At 46.3% G+C, this 19585-nt stretch overlaps 2 protein-coding genes across 4 annotated transcripts; both read left to right on the top strand.

Moving 5' to 3' along the window:
- Positions 1–1444: 1444 nt before the first annotated feature.
- Positions 1445–12551, top strand: HMCES (5-hydroxymethylcytosine binding, ES cell specific). 3 transcript variants are annotated; one of them, XM_050958523.1, is made up of 7 exons: positions 1445–1549; positions 3702–3898; positions 5873–6016; positions 7180–7299; positions 8241–8401; positions 9031–9223; positions 10651–12551. In XM_050958523.1, the coding sequence occupies exons 2-7, from the start codon at positions 3716–3718 to the stop codon at positions 10852–10854; spliced, it is 1005 nt and encodes a 334-aa protein (XP_050814480.1). In that variant the 5' UTR covers positions 1445–1549; positions 3702–3715; the 3' UTR covers positions 10855–12551. The 3 variants fall into 3 exon arrangements, with proteins under 3 accessions (XP_050814480.1, XP_050814483.1, XP_050814481.1); XM_050958524.1 differs by lacking the exon at positions 1445–1549 and adding an exon at positions 1569–1589; XM_050958526.1 differs by lacking the exon at positions 7180–7299.
- Positions 12552–16174: 3623 nt separating this feature from the next.
- Positions 16175–18928, top strand: LOC127053582 (histone H2A type 2-B). The gene has a single exon (XM_050958544.1). It carries the CDS (start codon positions 16244–16246, stop codon positions 16622–16624), a length of 381 nt encoding a protein of 126 aa, XP_050814501.1. The 5' UTR covers positions 16175–16243; the 3' UTR covers positions 16625–18928.
- The last annotated feature ends 657 nt before the right edge of the window (positions 18929–19585 follow it).

Here is a 19585-nt window from a genome sequence, read left to right as displayed (position 1 = left end):
TCTGATGGAATTTACATAATTATTTATTATTGGTCTAAAGGTGTAGCTAAAGGCATTGCACCAACTCAGTACTGCAAGACTGACAAGGCATGTATGACTGGTTGGGATATTGTCATAGACAATGCCTGTCTTGCATGCTTTAAACAGAGGGATTATCCAGGGTAGCACCAGTTTTTTGTCATTGCCTCTTCTGTTCACCTTTCTCACCACCCTACTGGGGGTGTTCACCATATCCCGTGCTAATACTCAAGGAGTTCTCCTTACTCATCACCTTCTGCATGAGCCTCCCACTTCAGTTTTCTTCTTTTTGTTTGTTTGTTTGTTTGTTTTAAAGCAAACCTTGTCGCTCCTGGTCCTGTGGCTTTGGCCACTATAGGGAAACAAATGCACCTGTGCAACCCCCTGTGCTAGCCTGAGGCTTCTGCAGCTGTCTGTCAGCTAGGAGAATGAACTCTTGTGTCTCCTCTTACTAGAGTGGTCCTATTTCCCTTCGCTGCATTTGCAGCAGCACTATGAGAATTACAGCAAAACACAAGGCTGAGCAGGCAGCTGACTGCACATCCTGCAGGCACACAAGGGAGGGTTTGGGAAGGTCTTTGGCAGAGATGTGTAGCTGACAGGGAGCCAGGAATGCTCATTCCACCAGCTCAGGCTGGCCCCCACGTTCTGATGAGGTTGATATGGCCTCGCCATCTAGGCCTGACTGAGGGGTTACAAGGTGCAGAGCACTACTGGGGGCAGGTTCATGGGTGACGGGTGCACCTGGGCTGTGCCCAGAGCCCCACAGCAGAGCAGAGCTGGGGGCCTACAGCTCTAGAGAGAGCAGACAGGTTGAGGCACCCAGGACCGGCGCTAGGGGTTTGAGTGCCCTAGGCGCACGGCAATTTCGCCACCCCACGCGCTGGTCCCGCGGTTCCCGTAGAGCTGCCGCAGTGGTGCCTGCGGGAGGTCTACTGGAGCCGCGCGAGGAGCCGTCCGCAGGCACCACTGTGGCAGCGCCACCGGAGCCACCTGCCGCCCCCTCCGGCAAAATGCTGCCCACCAATTATTCTGGCGCCCTAGGCTGCCTAAATGGTAGCGGCAGCCCTGGAGGCATCCCTGCCCCCGCTTTCCCTCCTGGCCCTGGACAGCTCCCAAACATGGCCCTTCCCCCAGCTGTAGGTGACCAGATTTCTCATTTTATAGGGACAGTCGCGATATTTGGGTCTTTTCCCTATTTAGGCTCCAATTACCCTCACCCCCCCGTCCCGATTTTCACATTTGCTGTCTGGTCCCACTGCCCAGCGTGGAGCCCGGCTCTCCCGCGGGGGCTGGGCTGGGACTGCACCGCCCCGGGGCAGGGAGAAGCCTGGCTGCGGCGGGGCGGGAGGAGCTGCCCCCGCGCTCACCCTCGCCAGTCCGCGGGGCCGCGGGCAGAGCCTTGCGGGGCGCTGCACCATCCCCGTCACGTGCCCACCGCTGCCCTCTCACAGGCGGCGGCTCGGACCCGCCCCCGCCGGGCTGTTGGCGGCAGGAGCAGCGGGCGGGCTGAGGTGTCGGTAACGGCCGGGTGAGCGGGACCTACCCTGGGCTGGGCGGCGGGGCGGCCTGTGAGAGATCAGGGCGAGGCGAGCCCCATAGGAACCCACCATGGGGCCAGCGTACCCCCGGACAGGCCCCCCCCGGAGAGCCCCTCCGTGCCTGGGCAGGACCCGCCCCGACCCCCACCGGAGACCCCCTCCGTCCCTGGGCAGAACCCTCCCCGACCCCCACCGGAGAGCCCCTCCGTGCCTGGGCAGGACCCTCCCCGTCCCCCACCGGAGAGCCCCTCCGTGCCTGGGCAGGACCCTCCCCGTCCCCCACCGGAGAGCCCCTCCGTCCCCGGGCAGGAATCCCCCCCCCCCACCGGAGAGCCCCTCCGTCCCTGGGCAGGAATCCCCCCCCCACCGGAGAGCCCCTCCGTCCCTGGGCAGGACCCGCCCCGACCCCCACCGGAGAGCCCCTCCGTCCCTGGGCAGGACCCGCCCCGACCCCCACCGGAGAGCCCCTCCGTCCCCGGGCAGGAATCCCCCCCCCCACCGGAGAGCCCCTCCGTCCCTGGGCAGGACCCGCCCCGACCCCCACCGGAGAGCCCCTCCGTCCCCGGGCAGGAATCCCCCCCCCCACCGGAGAGCCCCTCCGTCCCTGGGCAGGACCCGCCCCGACCCCCACCGGAGACCCCCTCCGTCCCTGGGCAGAACCCTCCCCGACCCCCACCGGAGAGCCCCTCCGTCCCTGGGCAGGACCCGCCCCGACCCCCACCGGAGACCCCCTCCGTCCCTGGGCAGAACCCTCCCCGACCCCCACCGGAGAGCCCCTCCGTGCCTGGGCAGGAATCTCCCCCCCCCCCGGAGACCCCCTCCGTCCCTGGGCAGGAATCTTCCCCCCCCACCGGAGAGCCCCTCCGTCCCTGGGCAAGAACCCCTCCCCACACCGGAGAGCCCCTCCGTCCCTGGGCAGGACCTGCCCCGGTCCCTCCGTCCCTGGGCAGGAATCCCCCCCCCCACCGGAGAGCCCCTCAGTCCCTGGGCAGGACCCGCCCCGACCCTCACCGGAGAGCCCCTCCGTCCCTGGGCAGGAATCCCCCCCCCACCGGAGAGCCCCTCAGTCCCTGGGCAGGACCCGTCCCCGACCCCCACCGGAGACCCCCTCAGTCCCTGGGCAGGACCCGTCCCCGACCCCCACCGGAGAACCCCTCAATCCCTGCGCAGGAACCTCCCCCCCAGCTCTCTGCTCCCCACGAGAAACCCCCTCAGTTGCTGGGCAGGAACTCCCCCCCTCCCCCACCAGAGACCCCCTCAGTCCCTGGGTCGTGAGCCCTGCACCCGCCTCTCCCAGCAGGGAGCTCTCCCAGCTCCTTTCTCCCCCACCAGGAACCCCCTACAATTCCCCCTCCCCCCTATCAGCAGCCCCTCTCAGTCCCCTGACTTTCTCCAAACTCCTCTCTGTCTGAGCAGGGGACCCCTTTTCCATACTCTACCAGGCTGGCCCTCAAAAAACCCAGTCCAATAACCAGTGACCTAGAGTAGCAATTCCCACTCTCCCTTTCCCAGAGCTGTGCTGCTTGGGGCATCCCCTGACTTACTGATTCCTGTAGATTTAAATGTATGGTTAAAGTAAACACAGGGGCACAAAGGGCTCCCCTAGCCTGTGTCCGGAGGTCTGTTTCAGTGGATATGTTAGTGGGCAGCAAAACCAATCCATCTTATTTTTTTTTCAAGGCACCTATTTCTTCTATCTGAGCACCATGTAACAATTAAAGATAGCTTTGAGCATGTGGCCTCCCAGCCCCCCTCTGAATGTTACTCAACTGCAATCCTTAGTTATCCCACTGAAAGAAGTGTTAACATCACAGATGGAGGAGAAGGTTTGGGGGAATTAAGTATTAAAAAGCCCATGGAACTATGTGGTGTGCTTTAAATATGACACTTTAGCCACTCACCACTTGTACTCTCATCTGTTCATTGTATGCTTCCTTAGATTATTAAAGTCTTAGGGTCTTCTTTTTTTTTTTTTTTACAGTATCAGCACACTTTTGGGCTCTGTAAATAATAAACCCCTGACACCTTGCCATAGGCTGAGTCGTAGGGGAAGACATGCATGTAGGAGAAATGTGATCATGCTTTGTCACCTGAAGTCAGATTTTAGGCCGTTGTTCCACAGCATATGTCTTCTTCCTTTAGGAAACTTGTGAAGAATGTGTGGGCGCACGGCCTGTGCTCTGGGAGCAGATCGCATCCGCCGGGCCTGTGTGTACCGTGATAACCATGGTAGAATAAGACAACCTGAATGGAGAGATGCTGATAAATACAGCCCCTCCTACAACAAGAGTCCCCAGTCCAACAGCCCTGTGCTGGTTTCCCGACGACACTTTGAAAAGGTAGCCTTCAAGCAGAACAAATTACTCAGCATGCATTATGGTGCATCATATACAATGAATAGTAGTTTGAAGGGGGGTAACTGCATATTTCACAACTGTACTTGACCAATTTGATATAAATGTCTTTATATTTTGGAGTATCACAGGTTTCAGTCTCTTCAAGCCTTAGTAGTTTAGTTTTAGTTCCGTATCTCCAGACTCTTACTGCTAGTATATGCTTTGCAGGAATTCATACTGACATTTCAGGCTTTTCAGTACACATGCTTGCCATATTAATAGTTCTGTATGTGTTCCCACTTCTACAGTAAAAGGGTGTTTTAAGTTCTGCTGAAATGTCAGGAATTAGTTATTTGTTACAACTGCTTAGATTTGTAGAACCAGAAATGTTTAAAGATTAAATTTAAAAATATTAACACTTTATCATCCTAAACCAATACACCTGTACAGCATTTTAAAACACAGTATTTGAAAACTACTTCCTTTACTGCTTAAATATTATACTTAAAATTCCACAATTCTCCTGCAATAGCTGATGAGATCACAAAGAAGAAAAAGATGGTGCTTGAAACATATGTATTTATTATTTATATTACTGTAGTGCTTAGGAGCCCCATTTATGGACCAGGACCCCATTATGCTAGGCGCTATACAAACAGAGAACAAAAAAGATTGTCCCTGTCTCAAGGAACTTACTATCAGTGTGTAAGACCAGAGACAACAGATGGATGTAGGCAAACTGATGGAGGAGTATAAGGAAACAATGAGATGGTACTGGTCAATGTGATAGTAGTGGTCTCGAGCGTACCAGCAGCCTAACTATTAACACAGGCAAACATCTGATCATCCAGTCATCTTTATTAAACTACTTTCCATGCTTATTCACTATTTGGGGACAGTGTGACACACTTTATTTACAATGTTGAAGCAGAAACAATTGGATTTGTGCTTTTCTTTGCTGCTTTCTGTTCTGCTTGTAGGCCTGAAAGGTTTTTCAAAACTGAAGGCCAATAGAAATGTTTCTGTGTAGTTTTGTTCATTGGGAACTTTTTTTAACAAACCATTTCCCTGTGGTATTAACCACCCAAACATTGCAGCTTTTGGCTAGCACCTGAGAATCAGAAAGTGAATTTGACTAGAAGCAGAAGTGAAACCCACAGTCTGTTTCCATTGTCCAAGCTGAGAAAAAATGCAAAAATGTGAACAGTGAAAGGAAGTTAGACTTTAAAAATGCTCAGATTATTAAAACAAAGTTATTTTTGTAACATTTGTAAGAATTTTTGTAAAAATAAAAAATATAAGGAACCTAACAGTGTCCTTTTATAATTATTCACTGCATTGGGAAAGGCCCTAAGATGACAGTGTTGCTGGGACTTTTTTTAGTAGGGCAGAATGTATAATATGCTTAGAGTGGAAGATCCCTGAATAGTATTAGTTAAGTAAAAATTGCAAATTTACTATTATACGCAAATATTGTATTATATAGTGAATGTTCCTTATAACCACTGGTGTTTATATTTATTTTTTTTAATTGCCTTATTGCATATTGCTGGGTCTGAAAATTAATCCCTTGCATATTTTCAATGACTTTCTCAGAGGAGTAATAATTACTGATTACTTTTGAATCATTTTTCGGTTGCAGTCATGTATCAGCACAGAGTATATTCTCACACGCATACAAAAAAGAAGTGATAGAATTGCAAAGAAAAGTAACTAGCAGAACAGCAACCAAAAGTTTCTTTCTCGTCAGAAAGTAACCTTTCTTCGTAAAATGTAAGATGTTACTTTAATAAGTTATCTGTAAGCTCCTTTTTTCTTGTTAGGCTCTCTGCTACTAGTTGTAGTGAGTGAGTTTGCTGTGATTTGTTTGTAGTTTCCACTATATAATGGAGAAGGCAGAGAGCTATGATATGCTCTGATTACTTTGTAATTTGCTGTCTGCTCCTGTCTTGCATGTACTTGCATTTTATGTGACAGGATGCTGACTCTTCTGAGCGTGTCATTGCGGCTATGCGCTGGGGATTAGTCCCAGCCTGGTTTAGAGAAGATGACCCTTCCAAAATGCAGTATAAAACGTCCAACTGCCGCAGCGATACTATGATGGAGAAACTGTCCTACAAGGTAAGTTTACAATATTATCGCGTTTAATAAGTCTTGAGAGAGAGAGAAGATTTTATAATCATCAGCTCCTAGCAGTGCTACTAATGACTTGTAAACCAGAGATCTAAACCTCTTCCTAACAAGAATTGGCCACCACCACCCTGTTGCACAGAAAATAAATCCTTCTGAATGACACATTGTAAAACCTTGCATCTCAGTTTCATTGAAATAGAAGTACCCGACAAGTGATAGCTTTTCGCATGCTGTATTTGACCAGGTGGCCTTAAGATAACCCGCTGTTTGGTTCAAGTACAGTTCAGACTGGAGAAAACAAAGGCATTGGCTCTATAAAAAGAAAGCTTTTGGAATAAAATTCTGCTTGAAATTAATAAAAAGCTTGTCTGCTAAGCCTATTGAGCAGCAGCACAAAGAGCTCCATAGGTAGACTTATACTACCCCTCTCAGCTAGAAGGTGGGTATACTGTTTAGTGGGAGTCTATAAAAGGGGTTCTGTCATGCTGTAAATGATGGAAGGTGAGAACATGAAGGATTATTTTATCTTACTGCTCATAACCTTCAGTGAAATAGAGACTTTCAGAATTACCCTGAGTATTACTTGCAGAAGACCTCCAACTTAATTTTGGTGTGGGGTGGGGATTTAGGTGCCTATCTCCCATTGATATTAATGAAAGGGAGTAGACAGAGTGCCAATTACTACAGTGACATATTTTAAACTAAATCAAACTTCTTGAATGGAATAGAATGACTAGATTTTCATCTTGTGCTAGTGTGGAGTTCTCATGCCGCCACCACCATGTATTAATCCATTTTAATTCCTAGGTGGTTAGGGGACACTACCAGATAACTATGTATAAGACACATATACAGTAATTAACTACATAATAAGGCTCTAACTTCCTCAAGAGCTTTTAATAGTGGTATAAACCCTGATAGCAGAGCATAGTTTTATGTGAACAGAACCCCAGTGTGGACCTACAGCTTTTATGTCTATGTATTTGAGGATCAGTTATAAAATACGAAAAGGGTTATAAATAAATGTGTTCCCTATACTTCAGCCATGGCCTTGTCCTCCCCTCCTAACAAACATGTTTCTTTTATTTTAATACTTTCCAAGCTGCCATCTGCTTTGATTTGTGACATGGTCAAATCTTCTCTTCCCAAAGGGACCTCTGATAAAGGGCAAGCGCTGTGTAGTGCTGGCAGATGGATTCTATGAATGGCAGCAGCACAATGGAAAGAAGCAGCCCTATTTCATTTACTTCCCACAGCCCAAGCAAGAAATGGTACTGGATTCCCAGCAACAATGTTGTTTTAATATTCAGCAATGCAATATAGCACTTTTTGGTTTGCAAAGGCTTTAGAAATATTAATCAGTTGTCACTTATCCTGAAGAAAAACATATTTATTTTGTAAATTCCTGCTCGCTCCAGCTGTGTTTGTGATTGAGGTTCAGGCATAGGATATTGGAGACAGTGCAGCTTGAATGTGTGGTGAGGCCTAACTTCCAGGCAGGTGGAAAGAGGGCTTTGGCAGTGATGGAAGATGTCCTGCAGTCATGTAGTCATCCCCTATATATTAAAGTCCTGAAATGCAGAAAGATTAACTTCTCTTATGTTTGGAACTGTTGCTGTAATATGTGTTGGTACACCCAATGCTGCAGTCTGTGCATGGCCTTTTGATCTATAGTGTGCTTCCCTTCACTGTTCTAATGTAGGGCTTGATCCTGAGAAGTGCTGAGCGCAAAGTGCTCCCGTTGAAGTCAATGGTCCTTGCTAAAATTTCACAGAGCAGAGTTCTGAATAATCTCAGAAACTCTTCTCTGTCTGTTGTGCTTTCTCCCCTCATTATTTATTTTTTCATGGAAATGTAATCTGTTACATGGAATATCTTCTCTGCTACTGTTTCTTATCCTTTCTCCTTTTCTGTGACTTCACAATAATTTCCAAAGTAACAGATTACGATGCACAGGTGGAGGATATTGACTTTGAGAGGTTGAAAAGTATCAATGTAAGATGATGCTCCTAATAAAGTTTTTGTGTAAACATCCCTAGAAATAGAGAAGAGTAATTAAAATAGCAAATGAGTCATGGGTAGCTGAACTACACTGGTTTTCAGTGTTTTCTGTGAGGTATCAGATAGCCTTTAAATATCTTTGTATTGAAATTACCTAGCACAGGAAGGAGGTTAGGAAAGATTGTGATCATTCTGTATCTTTTTTTTCCAGGCAGATGGGAAAGATGATGATGAAGAGTGGAAAGGCTGGAGGTTACTCACCATGGCTGGGATTTTTGATTGCTGGGAACCTCCTGATGGAGGGGATGCATTGTACACCTACACCATCATCACAGTAGATGCGTCTAAAGGCTTAAGTGCTATCCATAACAGGCAAGTGAGAATGACTGGCTGTGACTGGTAGAGTTTAGGCTGGCAGAGATTAGTGGGGAGTGTGTGGCAGAAAACCTTCCTTTTACCTCTGTGGAGCAGGTAGTGTGACTGTACATACATAGCCTTGGTGGCCAAGAACACACAGGCCAGAAATTCTTCCATGCTCTTTCTGCCTGATCCCCTTAGAGAAGTACATTAGAACATTACTGACTTGTTTCAGGTCACTGAATTTTGCTCTTGCCATAAATCACTGTTTTTGGCCCCTTGCTGGTAGCAATAAGAATTGAATTGCTCATAAGGCTGCCTAATGATTGACAGACCCTTTGCCTCCTCTGGGGAAGCAGGCTGCTTTGGTGAAGTTAGCACACTGTTTGCCTCACAGAAAAACATTGCATTGCTCAGTCCTTTCCCCACGGCTTCAGAAATGAGGTCTGTATGCCTTTTAGCCTTTTCTTAACATGATAAGAGTTATTGCCAACACAGTTAATCCCCAGATAACATGATCCAGATTCCAGCTAATTCTGGATCTTAATTTGGCTTTCACCCAAATCACCCAGTCCTGCCACATGGCGGATAAGTTGTGTTTCTCTATGTGGTCTTAAGATTTCTGCATCTCCTCCCATGTTTAGGATGCCAGCTATCCTGGATGGGGATGAGGCCATCAGGAAATGGTTGGACTTTACAGAGGTATCAACACAGGAAGCCCTTAGGCTCATCCACTCCACAGAGAACATTGCTTTCCACCCGGTTTCCACTATAGTAAACAACTCCAGAAACAATACACCAGAATGCCTCGTTCCCACTGGGCTGGGACCAAAGACGGTGAGATCTGGTGGTTGACACAAATCAGACTTCCCTACCATAATACAGTTTAATAATAATAAATATAATTGTACTTTGTCCTTTGTCTAAGTGGGGGTTCTGCTGCTCTTTCCAAATGTTAATGAATTAATCCTGCCTGTCAGGTCGATAATTTATACCCATTTTCATAGATGCATAGATTGTTCAGGCTGGAAGGGCCTTTTACAGAGGAGAAAATGAAGGGCTGGATTTAGGGGCAGGTGACTGCCTGGAGTGCCAGGCTTAAGGGTCACCAGGCTCGGGGTGTGTGTGTGCTGTTTTCGTTAATAGTGACAAAAGGGAAAATAGAATGTTTGAAGTAAAATATAAATACAGATTGCAGATCCTAGCGTGCAAATTTATCATCTTATATGACAGAATAAATAATGCATCAAAGTTGTGTAATGGGCTAAAAATGCAATAAAAAATAAGGTATTCAAAAATTTTACTCATGGGGGGAGGCCACGCCATAGAATATAAGAGAATAAATCACATGTTTTGGTAGATGTTCATTAGGGGCTGGGAGCTCACTCAGCGCTTGAGGATGAGAGGTAGATTATGCCATGTAAGATTCTTGAGCTACTCCTTCTAACTGATTCAGGATGGCTCTGAGAAACTCCCAAATCAGGAAGTGTTATTTACTCCTTCTCATAACACAAGAACTAGGGGTCACCAAATGAAATTAACAGGCAGAAGGTTTAGAACAAACAAAAGGAAGTATTTTTTCACACAACACACAGTCAACCTGTGGAACTCCTTGCCAGAGGACGTTGTGAAGGCCAAGTCTATAACAGGGTTCAAAAAAGATCTAGGTAAGTTCATGGAGGACAGGTCCATCAATGGCTATTAGCCAGGATGGATAGGGATGGTGTCCCTAGCCTCTGTTTGTTAGAAGCTGGGAATGGGTGACAGGGGATGGATCACTTGGTGATTACCTGTTCTGTTCATTCCCTTGAGGGCACTTGGTATTGGCCACTGTTGGAAGACAGGATACTGGGATAGATGGACCTTTGGTCTGACCCAGTATGGCTGTTTTTATGTTCCCAAAGGCAGCCATCCATCCTCAGTTGGAGAGAGAGTCACTGCAGTGAAGGCCCCTCAAGGATTCCCATTCCTTTTCCTGCTCTTCCAGAAATAAACCATGTTGTGAAGTGTTGGAATCACTCTGCTTAGTACAGTATATTCTTTCCTGAATGGCATTTAGGATTAATCTGACTGGGACTTCCATGGGGACCTTCTGCAAGGCTGTGTAACTGTAGGGAGTGATGTTGCTGCTGCACCTTCCCCATTCTGAAAATGGACCCAGCTCATTGACTTGGTACCCATGTGGGCATTTTCTGATGTGCCTTGCATATATGACCAGCTATTTCTGTGGTTCTTGTTTTTCTTATTGTAATTTGTCCTGCCAGGAAACCAAAGTCAGCACTAGCAGCAAAATGATGTTGGATTGGATGAAAAACAAATCTCCCAAGAAAGAGGAAGATGATTTGCCGAGATGGTCCAGCCAGTTCATCCAAATCGCTGCACCCAAGAGAACCAGTGCAGCCTTAATGCACCAGTGGCTGAAGAAGGAAGAAGGGGATCCTTGTGCAAAGAAGCCCAAAACTCAATGAACTGAATTTCAGTTCTGTGTTCCTAAGTAGATGCAGCATGTTAGCCTGTTAGATCCTGCAGACTGGTACTGAGATTCCTGTGACCTTGTTGCATTGAGCATTTAACCATGATCTCTAGCACTCATGTGATTTCTGTAGCTTGTTTCCCTTCTTGTGCTGATTATTTACTGATTCAAGAGAGCAGTGTTTGGTTTTTAAAATTTTCTTTGTTGTCTTCCCTTAGCAGGGACATAGATTTAATGTGAAATGCTCACCTCCCACCAACTTTTTCACTGTAGCCCAGTGGTTGGCACTGACCTGCCTTGGGAACATTTATGGATTAGATACATGTGTGAGAGGCACTTAAACCCAGTCCATGCTCTTCCCATTGGATGAGGAACAGAAAAACTGCATGGAATTCTTTCCTGCAGTGGTATTCAACTGGTTCTCCTTTGTGTTAATTCTCCTATATAGTGTCTGTTCTATATAGGTTATTTTGGACACTTTTGATGCTTGAGAACTTCTGCAGCTGAAAAATGAACAAAATAACCTATGTTAAATTGGTATTTAAATCAGAGACAGAGCCCCATTTCCCAAGGTCAGGAAATTCTGGGGTAACCTGCCTTGCTTTGTGTCAGCACAGCAACATGTATGGGCCTCTGCATACGGGTTCCAGAACAGTGGAATCCTGATGTCATATGTGGAAAGGAGGATGTTCAGGATCCTGGAAGCAAGTGCTATGGGTACAGGTCCCTTTTAAAACTGAGGAAGCATTCTGCTGTGGAAATGGGGAGGGCTGTGTGTGTTTGTGTGTGTGTGTAAGAATAAGAGAGAAATGCCTTAAGTCAGTTTTGCTGGTGAAAGTAAAAAGTGGCCTTACCTTTAAGTCCTTTTCCATGCGCATTGTCTGTCCCATTTCTGACAGGCTGACCTGTCTTTAAGGAGTCTGTGTGCTATTGTCAAGGGCTGCTTTGAAAACCATTCCCCAGTGGTGATATAATATGGAAGCCACTAGAAGTATCCCCTCAAATTTCCCACTGTTGCTACCACTGGTGGCAGCAATGGAAGTTATAATGTAGGCCCTGAGTCAGTATTTTAACCAGTTTTGTCTAACCATGCTCTGAGCAGGGTTAGATGACACAGTGGTAAAATGGCAGCATATTGTCTACACCAGATCTCACATTGACAGTAGCAACACTGGTAAATTTAAACAGAAAAAAGTTCTGATGTTCAGAAGTGCTGAATGCCCACAGCTCCAAGTGAAGTCAATAGAAGCTGCAGGTACTCAGTACCACTGAAAAACAAGCTTTAATGCGTTGGCATGACCTTAGAGAGTAGGTTCCTGAGAATTACTGGGTTTAATCTGTCTCCTGTGGCAGCCATAACTCCTAGCTTTATTATTTTTTGGGGGGAGTAGTGTGGGAAAACTTGTCTTGGCCATAATGTTTGTGCAATCTTTTTATTAATAGGATTTTAAGATTTAGAGAGTATTTTCTGAATTCTTGATACAGAGAGGGAACAATCACTCTGTTGAGTAGGTAGATCACTGGACTGTCACTAAAGTATATTTTTTTGTCTTTGGTCTGGGACCTGAACAAACAGTGAGAGTCAAATGTTAGAGCAAAGCCCTTAGCATGTGGGAGTTCTCTGGAGAGCATCACTTATTTGTATTTGAAGTAGTAGTTTGTAGAAAATAAAAATCGATCAGTTGGCTTGTTGTGATGTGTCCGTGTGTGAGTCTGTCTCTCTGTACTTGTTATCAATCCATAATCATCCATTCCACAAGCAATGGGAATAATGTGTCTTCCTCACTCTTGGGAAAAGAGAGAATTCGTAGAGTATAGTGAGCTGTAAGACTTTTGGTTGGATAAAGTTCTTGGAGAGGTAAGAGTTTATTTACAAATTAAAATATTCTCAGAAGGCAGATTGATGGCTCCACTCAGAACTGCTTTGTTCTAAGGGAGCTCCACAGATGCTTAGCTGCTGTGGAGAGTCTTGGGGGATGGGCGGTTGAGCAGCAGCCCTTGGAGTGTCAAACAGGAGTATGGTGAGATACCATTAAATGGGGGAGAACCAAATCCATGCTGCAAGGAAGTGAGTTATTTTAAAAGTATCAAACTGTATCCAAGATATATGAGAATCTGACCATAACTTGCTACATTACATTCATTGGGAAATGCTCCATTGAGCCTCATTTCTGACATCTTTGAGGAGCTAGGGAATGTCTCCTGCTAGCTCATCAGTAGTTTGGGTGGATGTAGGGTTTCCCCTAGTCTATGGTTAATGTAAACTAGCCAGAAACAGTTTTGCAGTCTATTTCCCTATCATTTCCATCATTAATCTCTCAAGACAAAATAATTTATCTAATTTCAGTCCTATTCCAGACTGGAAGAATCAGAGGGCTTGATTTGTGGTCCCTGAAACTTTTGCCTCAACATCATCTATGTGCTTCAGCAAGCAACATGCAGAAAATGAGAAATAGTTTTCTTCCTCTGCCAAGTAATTTCTTCTCTAGACAGAATGATTTTGCTGTCTTTCTTCAGTGCATTGGCTGTAAACAGCAACCATTACAGAACAGACTCTACAAAAAGTAACAAGCATGCATTTAATAATTGTTTTAAAACTCCGTGTTGCTACTAATGGAGGGAGGCATGAGGTGAATACAGACCTGGCAATCAGGAATACCTGAATTCTAATCCTCCTAATATTCCTTTATTGCCTTGATCCACTCATAATCCCTCTCTGCCTCAATTTTCCCATCTGTAAATGGGGAATAATCCTTCTCCCTAACACTCATAAGAGCTAATTATGTGTAGAGCATTTTGCAGGTAGAAAGCACCAGAAGTGTTATCACTAAATAACTATATTTATAACTGTCATTTCTAAACACCTTTAAACTTACGTCTATTTCCAAATCAAATGTGTCTCCATTCAGAAACTGTTAATTTTTTTTTAATGAACATACTTGGTGCCATAATCTCATCCTGAAGCTCATATACTTGCTTCAAATAAAGCCCTTCTGTTGAAAGCCAAATGCCAGTTCTGCCAGCAGCTGTGTCAGTAACCTTAGAAAACAATTTTTTATTTTTTTTTAGTGTTGATCTCTCAGGAATGAGGAATTGTCTTTTACATGCGAGTATAAAACCTAGCCCCTAAAACCAGGGGCTTGCAAACCCATTGCCACTAGCCAGAGAAGTTTATTAGTTTTGGGAAAGGAAAAAGCCCATCCTGTTAAGGTAGCAGGAGACTGAAATTAAATGAGATTTTCTTTAGGTGTTTGCAAAGTGAGATAATAGACCTTTTTCTAGACCAAACCATTATCGGTTTGATCAAAGACGGACAGTGTGGACATGTCTACGTTAGCCTTTTTTCTGAAAAGTTTCACACTCCCTCACTGATGGTAGCAAAATGGAAGCCCTAATATAGAAAAAGTTGGTGGAAGCAGCAGCAACTAGGGTTTTAACCGCTGTGTCGTGTAGATTTATATGACGATGCAGCTGCTGTACACTAGGGCTCCCAGTGATGGAACTACTCCAGTATTAGAAATGGTAGGATTTATTTGCTGAAAAAAGGCTGTGTTTACATTAGCCAAGATAGCAGATCTGCCCTACCAAAATTGGGATCTACAAGAGAGCTGGGATCCCCTGTATTTTGCTGATTGTCCTTGATTTTATTGAGAAGATGAGAGACTGCTTGCTCCTCCATGGTACTCCCCTAGGGGAAATACAGCTTGGTCAAGTAGGGAGAGAGTGATCTACTGGCTGCTCTTCTGTTTGTGGTCTACAGTGTCACTATGTTGGCGCACCTTTTAAAAAAACCTCTTCATTTCAGAGTCCTGCTGTTTTGTAGACAAAAGCTGTCCATCTTCCCAGCAGGACCAGGACAGGTACCAGTGGTGGTACTTACAGCTGTTAAAACTGATAATCTGCACACTCCTCTTTTTACTTTAATATAGGAGCCTGGTGGCCGGTTGCTTCCCCTTCCATTGGGTGTGCTTCAACCCACGTTAGCACTTAAGTATTGCTCATGAGCATAAGCCTGGAGTTTGGAGCTACCCAAAATTCATGATGGGTCAAAATAGAGGGTTGAACAGGAGGGGCACAGTCTGGATCATACAGCCAGGTTTGTGTCTAATGTTTATTCCTACTAGAGCATTTAACACTGATACAGCCCTTCCAAATGTTTTATAAACATTTATTCAAGTTTAAGTGGTCCACATGTATATACTTCATAGCAGTCCTGGGGAAAGTCTTAAAGCTGTGGAAGCTGATATTCAAGAGAGGTTAAGTGGTGCCAAAGGCTAGAGTGAGGCGTCCTCCTTCTTAGTTTCCTGCTTACAAAGCTAGGGTGCCCTGTTCTGAAAGACAGGAGCAGTAGTCATTTGCCCTGGCACAAAATCTACCTGCCCACATTGTTCTTAACAATAGAGGGGGAAAATATATTTTTTTTCTTGCCTGTGACGACTCTCTCCCTCCCCCTCAATCCAATACTAAAGTGATTTGGCCCATACATGGGCAAGAAGAGAGGGGAATATTGTACACAAAAAGAGAGAGGCTTAGCCGGGAGCCCCAGAGCTACTGGGGCACAGTGCAGTGCAAGGAACTGGTGTTTATAGCGGGACTAGAAGGTGAACTCAAGCGTGGAAGGTTTTCTCCGAGCCTGATAGGAAGCAGATCAGACGCCAAAGACGCCTACCGTGACTACTTAAAGCACTATAGCCGAAGCAGGGGAAGAAATCTCCTTTCCCTAGTGCATCGCTTTGTGAGGCAGCCAAAGATTCCCGTCTCCTTACAGCTGCTGTTGCTGCACATTAATATGCTTCACCACCAGCCCTCTTTGCAGGCCGCCTAGCCAGCGTCTCGACTGCCACTCCAGCCCCATCCGAAGCCGAGTACAGGGCGTTGCGAGCCCTATGCAAATCAGGGATCGGAATACCCGCCAATGGGAGCCTGGTTGGCTCGCACTGCCGCCAATGGGAAGCGGCCGGCGGCCTGGGTTTGGATTTATATCCGCTAGCGGCTGTAAGTATTATTGTCATTGCAGCTGCGGGCGTCTAGCAGAGCAGATCGTGCTGAGTGCGGTGGTGAGGGCCAGGGCTGTGCCTGGGGGTTTAGTCCCTGTAGGGTTTATTTTAATTGCATGCGCACCGCTGTGCGGTGTGGCTCGCTGCAGGCGGGGGCATGTAACCGGTTGGGCTGGGTGCAGGTCGCTGGGCCTCTCGGCGCTGCAGCCCGTTGTAGCCCTGGCGAGTGGCTCCTGGTGCGGCCTCTAGGAGCGGGTCGTGGCCCGCGGGGCTGGCTGCCCGCTGCGCGTTATAACAGTGTTGTGTCCCCCTCCCTAGGCCCCGGGACCGGCTCGGTGCCTCTTCTCGCTGCCGGCATCGGCCTCTGCTTGCCGCGTCACCCCCGCCATGTCCGGCCGAGGGAAATCCGGCGGCAAAGCGAGAGCCAAAGCCAAGTCGCGCTCCTCCCGGGCTGGTCTCCAGTTCCCGGTGGGCCGCGTGCACCGGCTCCTGAGGAAGGGCAACTACGCGGAGCGGGTCGGGGCCGGGGCACCCGTCTACCTGGCCGCCGTGCTCGAGTACCTGTCGGCGGAAATCCTGGAGCTGGCCGGTAACGCCGCCCGGGACAACAAGAAGACGCGGATCATCCCCCGGCACCTGCAGCTCGCCATCCGCAACGACGAGGAGCTCAACAAGCTGCTGGGCGGGGTGACCATCGCCCAGGGTGGCGTCTTGCCCAACATCCAGGCCGTGCTGCTGCCCAAGAAAACCCAGAGCTCCAAGAAGTGAGCCCCGAGCCACCCGCATTCCCAGAAAGTCAATCGGTCCGCGATGCGGTGCAGCCAGCATTGGCGTTCCCCTCGTATGCTGTCCGTGTGCCCACTCTCCCCCGCGACCCCCACATTCCCTCCACTGCTGCCGTGGGGCACTACCCTCCTGACCCCCATGTGCTAGCTTTGCAGTCCTGCAGCAGGGGAGGATGTAGCTCTTATTACAGAATGATTATGAGCCTGTGATTCTTTCCCTTTCTCTCCAGCCCCCAGCAAGGAGGGAGGGAGGCAAGCAAGCAATCTGAATTTGAAATAATAATTATAAAAAAGCCCTTTCCTGAGTGCCAGCACCCTGCCTGGTGCTCCTAGATTGCTTTCTGGACTGTTAGGCTGCAAAGCTATCCTTCCAGGGTTGCTGGTCAACAACTCTGTTCTCAGAGCAGCATCTGTAGGGTTGGTGGCTTGTTTTTCTGGACCTGCTTACATTCGGTTGGAAGAAGCAGTTGGGAGAAGGAAGAGTTGGTTGGTTCTCTCTCTTTCCCTCCCACTCCGGAGGGTGTAACTAACTGCAAGGGAAAATATTTTGCGCAGTGAAAACTCCAGCCTGGAGCAGGAAGACTGGGCTCGATCAATACACTTTTTATTTATGTTGTGTTTTGTGGATGTAATCGAAGATACCATGCCTTTCCTTTGTATTGTACCTGGATATTATTTGGGGGGGGGGGTGGGAGAATCATGGAGGGTGATCTCTCCCTATTGCTTAACTTTTGCACGAATGATCTACTTTACTTTCTCACCTTGCTCCATGCAGGAGGTAGGGAAGTTCAGGAGGGTGATAATTTTACCTGTTGTTGCTGCACATCCCCAGAAATGTGATCACAAATGGACTTAGTAAGTACAAGGAGGGTGGGAGGCCAGGAGACTTTCCAAATGTGAAAAAGTAGTATCTGTTTCTGGGAGGAACTGGTCATTCAGATACCACATCTTGTTTTGTCCAGTGGTATGAGCTAAGATGTCATCAACTGTAAAAGAGCTCTAACTTGGGTCTCCTGTTAAGTTTTGAATCCCTTACTGTAGCTGTCTGGCTGAGTTCATGCACTCAGTGGACTAGTAGGATTTAGTTAGTTCTCATTAGTTGGTGTGGGTCCTGTATGGTTTGGGGGGGAAAGGGTGCACTTGAAAATACTCTAAAAGAGCATTACAAGGTCATGAGTTTACCATTGGCAGGGAATGGAAGCTGCCATTGGTTTTTCCTTTTTTGGTCAGATTAATAGCCTTATGTTGCAGAACCTCTTACTTTTATTGAGAATTTAGCACTTGTACCCTAATTGCACTTTAGAATGACATGCAGTGTTTTTGTTCATCACTACTTCTGGGTCTTAAAATGAAGTACTAATTATACATCTGTTAACAGTAATCCTCCTTAATGGATTAATGTTTCTCTCTTAAAAAACCTATAATTTACATAAAGCAAATATATAGTTAATGTGGTGGTTATTAAATGGCTATTTGGATAATGTATGAGCATGAAAGTCAGCCTAGCAGTCCCTGTGACACACAGTAGCTGTGATCTGATAGAAATTGTATAAAGAGCAGCCTTGTTCCTTATTGTGAGGGCAGCTTGTTTATGTGGAAGGTTGATAGAATCATGTGCATGCAGCAGTGTCCAGGCTGTTGGATAGCAGAACTTCATAATCTTCTTAAAGTGCAATGGACAACTGTGTCTGTGCTGTAAGTAGCATGTGTTCCACCTGTCAAATCAGTTCTTAATTTTGTAGATGAAATAACTTGCTCTCATTCAATTATATTATCTAGAGTAGATGAATTTGGATGCCTGTAAGTGGTTTTATGAAGGGATTTTTCACTCCATTGTAGAATGTGGAAAAGGTATATTACTAGAATACTGATTAGTAATAATGGAGAAGTAAACTTGATATGGCGTGGCTACAGGGAATTCTGTGGTTTCACCCCTCCTCAGCGCTGGCCTGGGGGAAACTATCTTGTTTCTGGGCAGCTGCATCTTACTGCTGTTGCATGGGACCCAATTGGGTTTTTCCTTCTGTAAACTGAGCATTATGTCATACTGGGGTGGATGCGGGAGGCAATTAGGAATTTTTCTTTATATACAAACCATTGTTTAGAGAATGGAGATTCTAAAATGTCTCTGTATCTTAGTGTCTTGTGTTCTTCTGTTCCTCTAGGACCAGCATTCTATGTGACTCAAAGGAGATTGCTTTGTATTTCTTAGAAAATGCAGAACTTGTGATACTGAAAAAAAGAACAATGCAAACCCAAAATCTGATTAAACTGGTTCAGTATTGAATGTATGTCAAACTTGCTGTCTGTTATCACCACGTCACCTAACTCTTGCTTGCACTGGAATTGTCATATCTGAGGAAACAGGCTTATATTTTTATGTCAGTAACTTTGTATTTGGATTCAGTCTTCCTGGGAGCGATGGGGGGAGATACCTGATTTAGTTCAGCAATCCCAGTTGCCATGGGTGGTATATTTACTTTTCACCCCACCTTGTTCACACAGATAGGTGAGGGGGATTAAACATAAGTCATCCTCCCAAATTTTTCTCCCCGCTGCTGGCAATGTAGAGTCGCTTGATGATCCAGCCAGTGAGGCAAATTTGAATCTCCCTCAGAAGGTGTGACCTGCAAGGAAAAGCAAAGATGGACTGGAACACTTACTCAGTTGGCTGATAAGAAGCTTGAGATTCTACACTAGAAATTCAGTTCCTGTGTAGACTTTTTTTTTTTTAACAAACATCTAGTATTTATTAATAAATTAGTACACTGGAAGGCAATTTTTCCATGTCAGAACCTCCCCTCCCCTCAACCTCACCCCATCCCAAGGTAGCAAATGCCATCCTCATATTATAGTTCTTCAAACTGAGCTTATTACAGACTGTTCATTATGGGAGCATAACACTTGCAAATATAAATCAGACCATTCTTACAATATAGCCTTT

This window comes from Gopherus flavomarginatus, chromosome 6, assembly GCF_025201925.1.
Source record: "Gopherus flavomarginatus isolate rGopFla2 chromosome 6, rGopFla2.mat.asm, whole genome shotgun sequence".
Lineage (NCBI taxonomy): Eukaryota > Metazoa > Chordata > Testudines > Testudinidae > Gopherus > Gopherus flavomarginatus.
This window is presented reverse-complemented; position numbering and strand designations above follow the sequence as displayed.

Excerpts from the sequence above, each read along its gene's own strand:
- HMCES (XM_050958523.1), top strand. The coding sequence starts at position 3,716 with ATGTGTGGGCGCACGGCCTGTGCTCTGGGAGCAGATCGCATCCGCCGG. Across the intron at positions 3,899-5,872 it reads CCCGACGACACTTTGAAAAG|GATGCTGACTCTTCTGAGCG; the intron begins GTAGCCTTCAAG and ends TTTATGTGACAG. Across the intron at positions 8,402-9,030 it reads TTAAGTGCTATCCATAACAG|GATGCCAGCTATCCTGGATG; the intron begins GCAAGTGAGAAT and ends TCCCATGTTTAG.
- LOC127053582 (XM_050958544.1), top strand. The coding sequence starts at position 16,244 with ATGTCCGGCCGAGGGAAATCCGGCGGCAAAGCGAGAGCCAAAGCCAAG.